Source organism: Palaemon carinicauda, chromosome 10 (genome assembly GCF_036898095.1).
Source record: "Palaemon carinicauda isolate YSFRI2023 chromosome 10, ASM3689809v2, whole genome shotgun sequence".
Classification (NCBI taxonomy): domain Eukaryota; kingdom Metazoa; phylum Arthropoda; class Malacostraca; order Decapoda; family Palaemonidae; genus Palaemon; species Palaemon carinicauda.
The window spans coordinates 114,186,801-114,200,194 of NC_090734.1; the positions used below are offsets into that span (position 1 = coordinate 114,186,801).

At 39.6% G+C, this 13,394-nt stretch overlaps 2 protein-coding genes across 2 annotated transcripts in view; one reads left to right on the forward strand and one right to left on the reverse strand.

Moving 5' to 3' along the window:
• The window catches only part of LOC137648679 (ankyrin repeat and BTB/POZ domain-containing protein 1-like), a 253,964-nt gene extending 247,189 nt beyond the window's left edge, over positions 1-6,775 (reverse strand). Inside the window, exon 1 of the mRNA XM_068381691.1 lies at positions 6,577-6,775. Within this exon, the coding sequence (XP_068237792.1) occupies positions 6,577-6,632 (56 nt within the window). The 5' untranslated portion in view covers positions 6,633-6,775. The remainder of the gene's footprint in view (positions 1-6,576) is intronic.
• LOC137648680 (ras-related protein Rab-32-like) overlaps positions 1-13,394 on the forward strand; it is a 273,560-nt gene that overhangs the window by 193,300 nt on the left and 66,866 nt on the right. The gene's annotated exons all lie outside the window — the stretch shown is intronic.

The following is a 13,394-nucleotide window of genomic DNA, read 5'->3' on the forward strand; positions in this document are numbered from 1 at the left end:
CCCTACGCCCCGCTAACTAGTGGTGTGGGTAGTTAACCCTCGTTAAAAATTAATGACTCGTCATTTTAGCTACGCCGAAAATAATACCCGTATTAAATAGCGTGGTTTGTATTCCAGTTCCGGAACAAACCGTTTTTATAAGGTTTTTAAAAAATTTGAATTCTTAGAGAATTGATACTACCTTTAAACTCAAGTAGATCATGTCATTCAATGAAGATGTCAATTTGTAATGTAATCGTACACCAAAACCAAGTGAACAACGGATAAAGACAGGGAGCAAAAGAGGCGACCTAGTCAGTAAAGCACCCGACACGTCAACCCACTAGCAGTAGTAGTGCGGTAGTAGTAATAATAGTGGTAGTTGTCCGAAGATAATGTTTGTGAACACTGACAAGAACCGGTGAGAGGATGCACAAGTTTGCGCATCAGCATGTGCATGGCCCTTCAAACATCTGCCTGACTTCAGAGGCATATCAAGAACTAAAGCTCAGAAGAAGATGAGAGGATCGGGAACCTGATACCACTGTACAGTACTTGTGTGAAACCGCAAGTTCCAAGTGGCGAGAGAGGTATTAAGCACCAAAGATAACTGCTTTCCCACCCCATTGTTGGTGAGTGCTGGGTTAGATTCCAAGAAGGGAGTGTGAACGCAACTCCCTAAACCGCATGTCATAGAAGCACTGCCGAAGTAGTGTAACTCGTAGAAAAGGAAGATTGAATTGCTGTGCTCTGTCATCATAGGCACATAGAAGAAGAGCTATCGGGGACGAAAGCGTCAGTGCTGATGAAGTAGTGACAGCCGCTGCTCTGGAAAAAGATTCTAGCATGTGAGTCTAGATGAGGAAACTGGCTAGAAGACTCGAAAGCGATCAAAGATGCCATAGCGTTTGAGCGCTCTGTGTAAGATGAATAGAATATAGAGAGAGTCTAGCTGGGAAGAGCAGTGTGCTTGCTAGTAGTGAGGATCACAGCCAGTAGTACTCTGCGATCCTCGCCAGAGAAGTTCTCTGACAAACAAAATTGAAAAAAAACCACCAAAAGAGGCAAAGCTTCTAAAATTCTTCAGTGACTGTCGGCAATTCTACCTGCAAGTGAGAAGAAATGTTCATCAAAGGAGGAGGGCAACTTTACCTCGGAAGGAAAAGTTGCCAGTTGGACAGAGCTTTGACACTGAATAGAGGTCGCTATATAGAACTTGTCACAAACTGGCTTGAAGAGGTAGATTGGAAACTTGGATGCAAGCTAGAGATTGAACACAAAAAGGAAACTAGTCACGAGCTAGTCTGTGTTGACACGTTGTAGGTCCTGAAGTGAGGAAAAGAACTGAAGAGCGACCACAAGTAGAGGAAAAACATTAGAAACTGGAAGAGTTTGCTGGAACATTAAGAACCTGGAGGCGGGCTGACAAGCAATCGCAAGCAGACAGGTGATCACGGGCTGACAGGTGATCACAGGCTGACAGACGATCGAGAGGTGACGGACAATCAGGAGCTGAAAGGCTACCTGAGGGCGTTCGTGGGCAATCACGAGCTGACGGGCAGTTGAAGGCTGAGGAGTGATCAAGAGCAATCTACAGAACAAGACTGCTGGACAAGGCGAGTCTACAGAGCGAGACTGCCGGGCAAGACGAGTCAACTGGCCATGATGAGTCTTGCTGGCCCAGATGAGTCTTCTGGGCAAGACGAGTCTTGCTGGACGAGACGAGTCTTGCTGGGCAAGACGAGTCGTGCTGGGCGAGACGAGTCTTGCTGGGCGAGACGAGTCTTGCTGGGCGAGACGAGTCGTGCTGGGCAAGATAAGTCTTCTGGGCAAGACGAGTTAGCTGGCCAACACGAGTCAGCTGGGCATGACGAGTCAGCTGGGCGAGACAAGTCTGGGGGGCCAGATGGGTCTTCCAAGTGAGACAAGTCTTCTGGGTAAAACAAGTCTGTTGGACAACGAGTCTGCTGGGCAAAACGAGTACAGTATACAGTACTGTACTAGCCGAGACAAGTCTTTTGGGCAAGATGATTCTTCTCAGGGGAGACGAGTTTTCTAGGCAAGATGAGTCTGCTTGGTGATGAGTCCACTGCTAAGAGAAGTAACACATTCTTCATACTACGACGGGCCCACTCCGAGGGATTAGGAGAAAGCACGGACAAGTCCATAAACCCCCTCTAAATCCCATGTGGCGAAAATACTACGGGGAGGCCGAACTCTCGTAAGGGAAAGGGCATCATCAGCGATGATCAGGAATCACCGCAGAAGCAGGCGATGTAAGACAGTGACAAGGCAGGAGCAGACGATAAAGGCGGTGACGGGGCAAGAGCAGCAACTTCCATAAGAATAGGAACATGCTTCGGAGTTTTCACTCCCTTCACCGGCTGCTATCGCAGAACGAGGGTTTGCATTGTTGTCAGCTCTGAAGAAAACCTCTCAGAATGAATCCTAACAAGCAAATGGGAAAGATGTCCCCTAAGCGGCACAGGAACATGCTTCCGATTTTGCACGCCTACGTTGGTTTTAATAGATGAACGATGGAGTGCAAAGTCGTCAGCACTCAAGAAAACCACTCGAGAGGAAACCTAACCCACAGACGGGAAAGGTAACCCCCGAGAGGAACAAAAATAGGCTTCTGACTATGCACTCCCTTCGCCGGATACCATCGCAAAATGAGAGAGAGAAGCATTGTCAGCGAAGAAGAGCAAGACCGAAGTCGAGATCTGGGTTGGTCGCAAACGACCTTCCCTACGATGAACTCACAGGAAGCAAGCAACATCTACTTCAGGTGGTGAAGGAGTCCACATGGAGAGTGACTCCCCTGTGGTGACTACACTTGGGGAAGTCGGGGAAGCCTCCACCATAAGGGTTGTCCAGCATCAAAAGGGAAAGAGATTGTAATAAAAGGGTTCTCCGCCCTCTAGGAAAACCAACCTACACCGTCTCCAAACAGCAACACTCACACCTGCAAAAGACAAAGAACAAAAACAAAAAGAACAAAATATTAGTCGAAGGCCAGTTAAAAAGTGACGAGACAAAACCGGTGTGTGTGTGAACAGTGCGAAAGGGTTTGTATTTAGTGTAGGAACAATTATGTATCAATCAAGTAAAATGTGAACACTTTATTTGTGCAAGTCCATTGTTTACATTTGAGAGACTAATTACTGTACATATGTTGTTTGGAATTACTTTTGACATCTTTCGTGTATTGTACTGTATTTTTGTTTGACGTAACCATTAGCCTTTAATGAATATATAATACTTTAATTTCTAGCCAGATACAAGAGCCATATATTTTTCTGACAAATTATTTTGTATTCTACCCATTTCTGACCATAAATACTGGAGCAAACCAACCATTTGAGTTTTCCTAATACCCCCTTACACAAAATAATTATGGGGGATACCAGTGGGGTTTTTGGGAGGGGAAACATCAAAACCAAATAATTTGCAGCAATATTGATAGTCAGAACTGCATAATAAACACAAGATAATCAGTTGAAAAATATGTGGTTCATGTAAGTGGCGTGAAATTAAAGCATTGGCATTACCTGTAATCTATATCACATCCCTCAAATGCTTTTCCTACATGGCGTAGGAAAAGCATTCTTTCCTCACAAATGAACATCTCACTTCTTTGTTCTGACAAGCAGTACATGGATGTATTCCACAAGCCAACCATTTGGGTCATTATTTCAGTGATATTTTGAACTTTTATATGAGCTACAATAGCTCTACTATAGAGTCCTTTCAATGACGTCACTGGGAATCGCTGGCGGCCATGCTGGAGGACATACAAAGCGAAAACATGGCAGCTGCTACAGCGAATATGGACAATGAGAGCGACTTTGTCAAACAATTTTCGGGTGATGATAAGCGTTTTTACAAGCAGAAACTCGATCTAATTGATGGCCTAGATCCATACCAAATGCAGAATTCATTCAGTCAAAATATTGAGGATTTTCCCAGTATTTCATACATTGATATGGTGAACTACTTGGTACTGTCGGCCAACCCAGAACAGAGTGGGCATACATTTCCATTGAATAATCTGCTTCCAGAATTCGTTGTTTTTCCCCTTAATGCGTTTAAGTCCAAAATTAGATAAACACTGGGCCAATGAAGAGAGTGTTTATAATTATAAAGCTAATATTGATCATTTAGCCAAACCTTGTGTATTATAATTTTTGATTGTCAAAATGTATGTAAAAGTTTTGCATTATAATGTCAAATCTTTATCAGTTCATGCCTAACCATTGTGTTTGTGTTTGGTTACAAATGCTATAATTTCTTATATACATATAAACACATGATGGACAAACTCTATTGTAATGCCCTTGGATGATCGTTTTGCCTCCTTGCAATTAAATGCGCAAGTTTGATTATTTTTTCAATGTTTCATATATAAGCTGAAGACCCCTTCGGGTTAAACCAGCTTTCAGATATTATTATTTATAATCAATGTTTATTCATCACATAGGCCTGTATGTCTGCACAATTTAATACACAAATTAAAATAAATATAAATATACACTTAATTATATATAGGCATGAGCACCTTGACGAAATAGAGACCTAGGTAAGTAGCCTTTGTTAATATAGCCAATATGGGCGCTTTTAATTTTTGTTTTGAAAATCTGAGATGCCCCTTTTGATGTTTAAAAATTGAGATGCCCCCTCCCCCACACACACTACACACTGAACTGACGATGATACTTGTGAAGTCACCTATGCGATCGGATATAGCATGTTTACACAGGAATAATGATACTTTTAGGGCCTAGCCGAGACTGACCTGATATGAAATGATCAGAACAAATACCTGCGTAGGGTAGTGAGGATTCACGTATATCAGCCCGTGATATTCTGGTCAACCACAAGTCACGTCTGCGTTTGGATAATTCTTCTGTATCTTTGTCCTGATTCTGAATAACTGCCGGTATGCAGTAGAAACTCTTGTCATCTCTTCGTCCTCGATTCCCACAGCCAACAGTAGCGCAAAAACTGGGCATTGTGTGAATGTGAATGTGATGAAATGGCTAAATATTCAACAGTTCAACCATAGCTATTCACTGAACGTGTCTTTGTATGCCCTCCAAGATGGCGGACCGGAAGTTTGATGACGTGTATTGAAAGGACTCTATACTAAAACAGAAAGAATTTTAAACATAACTAATTACCAATATACATACTATATATGAAATTACACTAAATTTCAAAATAGACAACTTCCCTTTTAGGATCTCTTCTTGTGACAGTAGTCATGGTGGAAGTGACGCGGATAGGGGTGAAAAAATGGCTGTTGTAGATTATCAGGGAACTTGTGCATATAAAGCCAGCTAATGATTACTATACGTCATACAAAAAACAGAACAGCCGGTAAATGCAAACAACACACGATCAGTAACCCACAATCATTCTCCCAAAAGTAAGCAATGGACTTTAACAATAACATAGTTTTCACGTTTTAATAGATCAATACTTGAGTTCACATGCCCCAGCCCATACAGAGAAAAATGCTCTCTATTCATGTCTTCGATAACCGATGCCATTGTTAGACAATAACAATGTTTGAACAAATGGACAGAGTTCTTTTATATGACAAAGGTCATATACATGTTTGATCTGGATAAGCGAGTTTCAATGTTGTGTGAAAGGTGAATTCAATCTAATTACATAGTCCACTATAAACCACGATCACTACAACTGGCATTATTATGACACATATCTTTATAAAAAGCACACAGTGATGATTTTTCTGGTGGGGTTCCCTTCTTCTTCAGATAACCATTGTCATAAATAATAATTCTGTTCATTTGTTCAAACATCTTTACTGTATGTAAAAAATATTAACAAAATGACCCACAAGGTCTGCATGCATAGCACATCTAAGAACAGAGGGGAAAGGAGATCAATTTTAATTGTGGGTGAAGCGAGCCCCACTGTTGCAAAAACCATTGGAGGGAGGTGATATGGATAATTGGATAATTTCACGACTATTACATCAACCATATACTTTTCCACCTGGTTATTTAGTATTTTTATGCATTTCTAACCCTTACTATCGATGAAAACCACTTGTTTCTGACGTTTCCCAACCCAAAAACCAATTTTCCACTGAGATCCCATATTTACCATAGGATATAGATATATATATATATATATATATATATATATATATATATATATATATATATATATATATATATATATATCTGAAACTATTCATTTGCGACGGGAACGAGTGTCATTTTCGAAGAGAGCGTAATTTTTTCTATAAGAGAAGTAGTTTTTTTACTAGGTTACATTGCCCTGTAATACACTACAATATCCATATAATTACCGATGCCTTAATTCTAAGCGTACATAATAGGCAACATACTAAATTGAAAACGTAAACTACTTCATAGTAATATATACTAATAGAAGTCATGTATTTGTACGCAAAGGGAACATCAGAATAACAACGCAGGTGGTTTATGCCAGGCACAACTAAAGTGGAAAATATTTGGGTTAAACATCCACTGAAACCCAACATTCGCCTGTGGGCTGCAATCGAATTAAACCTGGACATTTCCCAGTAATCTATATACATACCTTACTTCTTCTAAATGTCCCTGCTTACAATGTCGAAATAATTCAATCGCTGCCATGGTGCAAAAGCAAATAACGCATAAACATTTACAAACTTTAGGATTCTCAAGGTAACTTCTCAGATTTGGCACGAAAACTGTAATGTTTACATTGATCAGCTGTTCAACTGCCAAGCCCCGCCCATAAAGGAATCAAGCTCGATATCTATCATAGACTCATGTTACAAGTTTCGATGAGCGGCAACGCCACCTGTATAAGCAGGTAGCCGCCATCTTATACTTACTTTACTTACTTTGATGGTTGCTTTTCCGGTCCCATACAGCAGGGGAATCCCGCTCTCTACAGGACCTCCACTGTCGTTTTACCTTCTTCGTTCAGAGTATTTAACGTCTCATAGCGCGTATTGTTCATTTGCTGTTAAATCGCCAATGTTGTGTGACTGTTGAAATAAGAAAGTTTTCAGTTTCCCCTTGAAATCCTTAATGTCTTCAGTCATTCAAATGTTTCGTGGGAGCCGCATATTTAAAGGCTCTGGAGCCTAAAGTAGACATAAATCTAGGTTCCAATAGTTTGAAGCCATCTGTAACTATTCTCGTGTCGACACGAGTTATTGGCTGCGCAATCTGTAGAAGTTCTCTTAAGTATTTTGGACGCCCGGTTCTGATAACTTGATAAAGTTGGTGGGTTATTGTACATATTTTAAATTCAATTCTCGCTTTAATCGGCAGTCTTGTTCCTCTGTTTATTATGTTTTATAATTTCTTAAGTTGCACTTTTGGTAAATTGTAATAGATAGAGTTGCAGTAGTCAGTCCTGGTAATAACACAGTTTATCACAGGTTTCTTTACAGAATTTTCGTCCAGGTACTCGGTACTTTTTTATAAACGCAATATTTCTTAGATAATAAGCAGCAGTTTTTATTACATTATTTATTTGGGGATTTAGAGACAGGTTACAGTCAAGAAATATACATAGATCTCGATCTTTATTAGATATCGGCAGTGTTATTATTTATGTTCATTTGAATATCACCTAGGTTTCTCACGCTGTTTTTCTTGCCCACCACCATGAATTTAGGTTTGTTTCCATTTAATTTAGTTGTTTAAATGTTATCAATTCTCTACCGCTATCAAGGATTCGGTTTAGAGTTCAGTAGTGCCATGTATATCATTTATGGAGAAGTAAAATTGTGTGTCATCTGCAAATAGTTTGAACTTCACGCCCTGCCTTTGTAGCATTTTCGATAGACCAATAGTATAGATGCAGAATAAGATTGGGCCACGTACACTCCCCTGGGGTAACCCCCTGTTTAAGGGTTCATATGATGAATAAGAGTTTCCAATTTGTACACAGTAATTTCTACCAACTAAGTAGTCGTTTAGGTATTCGAAGGCTTGATCTTCAACGCCGATGGACCGTAGATCATTTAGTAGTAGTTCATGCACAACTATAGGCTAGGTCTCCTGGAAAGAATAAAGGAATCTTATAATCGTCTGTTATATCAGTTTAAATATAGGTGTGAAAGGTTATACAAATATGCATATGTTAAAGAGGAAAATGAAAAAGGAAGGAAATCGAAAATTTAAAAACAGTCGGTGTATAACATTTCTGAAGGCCGTGTCCCACAGAACTTGCGGATGAATTGCGACAGAATGGCACACAAAATTCGTCAAACATACCCAGTATTCGTGATTCATGCTGAAATCAATTGCCCAACCTCTGCATATGTTCTCAATGCATTCGCACCGGGTGGAATAATAATAATAATAATACTTAAATAGCTGAAATGTCTCTTTTCTCGGCATCTTTTGTCATCTGTCTCACTTTCTCGATCTAAATCATTCCATGAACCCATCCAAGTATGTTTAGCATTCTAATCAATGTTCTCTTCTCTCCCTACAAATCATAAATCGTTCTATGTCACTTTTTATCTTGACACAAACTGATGTCCTAATTCATGCTTTAGCAATTATGCTTTCAAAGAAATATGACTCAGAAGTCTGTGCAAATACCCAGTTACACTTTTACCACTGATGCACAGCATCTTGCCTTTACGTGCTCTCCCGCTCCCCACCCCCACCAAAAAATATTGCGCCTTCCCAATCATTCCTACAATTGCAATATTTATTCTTAAAGGTTTAAAGGCCGCCCATGAATGGCAGAGGCAAGGGACAGTGACATTGCCCTATCAATTAGGACAATGCCTTAGAGACTGACCATATATAGGCTACATATGATAAGCGTGAAAGCCCGCTACCCACCCAAACTGGGACAAAGGGGGGCCAGGAAATGGCTGCTGATGACCCAGCAGATAGACCTATAGGCTCTCCATCCTTAGCTCACAAGGATGGTGAGGATGCAGCGACCAAAGTAACGAGTTTGATCGGGACTCGAACCCAAGTCTGGCGTTCACCAGTCAGGACGTTACCACATAGGCCACCACAACCCTCGATTATTTGAACTACACTGACCCCCTCAGTACTTACTTTTTAATTCCATAGTTAAAGTCCTTCCAATAACTCTTTAGAGGCAAAGCAGCATTCTCATTAGAAATTCTTCCCAACTGCGTATTGGATTCAAAGATTTATTAACACAGAAGCCTTTCTCTTGTCATTCAGTCTCCTTTGATATATTTTTATCATATTCTAATTTAGCAATTGATTATTTTGCCTTTGATTGTCTCGCGCTTTAGTTTTACCATTCCTGGATCTCCACTTTGACTTTCCTATTATTATTATTATTATTATTATTACTATCCAAGCTACAACCCTAGTTGGAAAAGCAAGATGCTATAAGCCCAGGGGCTCCAACAGGGAAAAATAGCCCAGTGAGGAAAGGAAATAAGGAAATAAATAAATGAAGAGAACAAATTAACAATAAATCATTCTAAAAAAAGTAACAACGTCAAAACAGACATGTCATATATAAACTATTAACAACATCAAAAACAAATATGTCATAAATAAACTATAAAAAGACTCATGTCCGCCTGGTCAACAAAAAAGCATTTGCTCCAACTTTGAGCTTTTGAAGTTCTACTGATTTAACCACCCGATTAGGAAGATCATTCCACAACTTGGCCACAGCTGGAATAAAACTTCTAGAGTACTGCGTAGTATTGAGCCTCGTGATGGAGAAGGCCTGGCTATTAGAATTAACTGCCTGCCTAGTATTACGAACAGGATAGAATTGTCCTGGGAGATCTGACTGTAAAGGATGGTCAGAGTTATGAAAAATCTTATGCAACATGCATAATGAACTAACTGAATGACGGTGCCAGAGATTAATATCTAGATCAGGAATAAGAAATTTAATAGACCGTAAGTTTCTGTCCAACAAATTAAGATGAGAATCAGCAGCTGAACACCAGACAGGAGAACAATACTCAAAACAAGGTAGAATGAAAGAATTAAAACACATCTTCAGAATAGATTGATCACCGAAAATCTTGAAAGACTTTCTCAATAAGCCTATTTTTTGTGCAATTGAAGAAGACACAGACCTTATATGTTTCTCAAAAGTAAATTTACTGTCGAGAATCACACCTAAAATTTTGAAAGAGTCATACATATTTAAAGAAACATTATCAATACTGAGATCCGGATGTTGAGGAGCCACCGTCCTTGACCTACTTACAATCATACTTTGAGTTTTGTTAGGATTCAACTTCATACCCCATAATTTGCACCATGCACTAATTCTAGCTAAATCTCTATTAAGGGATTCACCAACCCTAGCTCTACATTCAGGGGATGGAATTGATGCAAAGAGAGTAGCATCATCTGCATATGCAACAAGCTTGTTTTCTAGGCCAAACCACATGTCATGTGTATATAGTATGAAAAGTAATGGGCCAAGAACACTACCCTGTGGAACACCGGATATCACATTCCTATAATCACTATGGTGCCCATCAACAACAACTCGTTGAGATCTATTACTTAAAAAATCAATGATAATGCTAAGAAACGACCCACCCACTCCCAACTGTTTCAGTTTGAAAACAAGGGCCTCATGATTAACACGGTCAAAGGCAGCACTAAAATCAATGCCAATCATACGAACTTCCCGACCACAATCAAGGGATTTCTGTACAGCATTGGAGATTGTAAGAAGGGCATCACATGCTCCAAGGCCTTTACGAAAACCAAATTGCAAACTAGGGAATATATGATTACCTTCAGCAAACCTATTAAGACGTTTTGCCAGAAGACGTTCAAAAACTTTAGATAATATGGGAGTTATGGAAATTGGGCGGTAATCAGTGGGACTTGAGCTACCACAAACACATTTACATAGAGGAGTAACATTACCAATTCTCCAACTAGTGCTAAAAGCTCCTCTTCTTGCTAACTTGCGCAAAATAACAGATAACTTTGGAGCTAAGAAATCTGCTGTCTTTATAAAAAACAAAGGAAAAATACCATTTGGGTCTACACCTCCATAAGCATCAAGGTCCACCAACAGAGCTTTAATCTCACGAGATCGAAAAGCTAAACTAGTTAGTTTAGCCTCAGGAAAACAGGAATGAGGAAGTTCAAGTTTTTCATTACTCTGTTTACTGTCAAAAACATCAGCCAAAAGGGTTGCCTTTTCCTTTGGACAGTGAGTGACTGAGCCATCTGGTTTAAGTAAAGGAGGAACTGTTGCATCTACACCGAAGAGTGCAGATTTAAGGATAGACCACCATTTATGTTCCTGAGTTGTACCAGAGAGGGTTTCTTTTATGGTTAAATTGTACTCCTTTTCAGTTGAGGCATAAACTCTCTGAGCAAAAGCTCGAAGCTGAGTATAGTTGTTCCAGGTCAAATCTGATCTGTTACCCTTCCAAAGTTGATAGGCCTCCTGCTTCTCCAAAAAAGCACGTCTACAATCATCATTGAACCACGGTTTGTCCTTCACTCGGTACCTTAGCACATGAGAAGAAGGGATACGCCTATCAATTATGTTGACTAGATTCTCATTCAAAGGGACAACAGGATCTACACTATTATATAATTGTGACCAATTTAAGCACAAAAGATCATGTAAAATCCCATTCCAGTCTGCTTGGGATTTCATATAAATTTTACAAGAATATGATATATCAGGGACAGGCTGCTCAGTCTTCAATAATAATGAAATCAAGGCATGATCAGATGTCCCGACTGGAGAATCAACCTTACTAGTTATAACGCCAGGGGAGTCAGTGTATACGAGGTCCAAGCAATTACCAGACCTGTGAGTAGCTTCATTTATGATTTGCTCACAGCCTGATTCAGAGGCAAATTTCTAAAGCTCTTAAGCCATGGCGATCGGTAGGAGAGATAGAACTTAACCACTCCCTATGGTGAGCATTAAAATCACCAACAAAGACAAGAGAAGCCTTTCTATCATCTTCTTGTATCTTAGCCATAATGGTAAGAAGACAATCGAAGATAGAATCATCCATGTCGGGATTCCGGTAGATCGAACACAAATAAAAGTTGTTATGCCTGCCACAAACTTTTATTACCTGAATCTCATGACATCCACATTGATAGCAGGACTTATGAGAAGCAGGGTACTCGGTCCTAATATACACCGCCATTCCCCTGGCCCTAGGGATGGCATCACGTTTCAACATTATTGGCTTCTTAAAACCAGTTATAAGGAGCTCAGATGAGTGCCTCATATTAGAAACCAAAGTTTCTGAGCACAAAAGAATATCATACTGTATGGACGCAACTGTAAGGTCTTGGATATTTGCATGAAGACCACGAATATTGCAATACAGAAGACGACATTGACGAAATCTAGGACGTACTGGTCCCGGATTTCGCTCAATGTCTCCAGACAGCATAATAATTAATAGAAATAAAAAAGAGACATCATATTTAAAAACTAGATTAACGAGAATTATAACAAAAACAATACGTACAGAATTATAAACAAAGTGATTGATGATACCCATAGACTATAGTAAAAAGTCGGAAAAACTGGTCAACATGGAGAAGCCGATACACCATGCAAGGCTAAATACCCTCCAGGATAGCCACTTCAACTGAAGGGAGAACAGTAAGGATGGTTTTGAGAAGAAAAAGAATCAGAAAAAGGAAAAGACAACCTCTTAATAAACCACCAGGCATCCATGGCCCTTCTATTAAGCCTGCCCAACACACCATTTCAAAAAAACAAGAGGAAGAGAAAAAAAAATAAGATAGAATAGTGTGCCTGAGTGTACCCTCAAGCAAGCTTTCCCTAGCACCAGCTTTTATCATACACTGCAATTACACTCCAAACAATACCCTCGTTTCATTATCCCATCATCCATTTTATCACCGCCCCGCCCCCCTTCAATTGTGAATATTCACGGTTGCTCACGTCAAATTCCTTTGACTTAATCTTTGTCCCATTATCTTGAATGATACACTCAAATACGTTCAAATTCACTTTACAAATACTCATGACAAACAGTCTTATGCTAGACTCCGACAAATGTCTTGAAAATGTAAAGAGTGACATAAACAATTTTACAGTATCCTATCAGAGAAGATTACTAATATAAGCATTAATGAGTTAGGAAAGATCACCAGTAATTCTTTCCCTACGGAGAGCATATCGCTAGTCTACATGAAAGGATATAGATCCACTGTGTTGTAGAACGTGGACGTTAAGTTAAGTTTTGAATATAAGTTAAAAGTACCTGACAGTAACGGAAAGGGTTAGAGAAGCCATCCTGCTCACGAATAGGTTGAGACATTGCATAGTTTCTAAGAGGAAAGATAAGTCATTGCTTGATGATTAAGTGAAAACATAGTTAGTTGCAGGAATCAATTCATCTGCAAAATTCTTAAAAATCA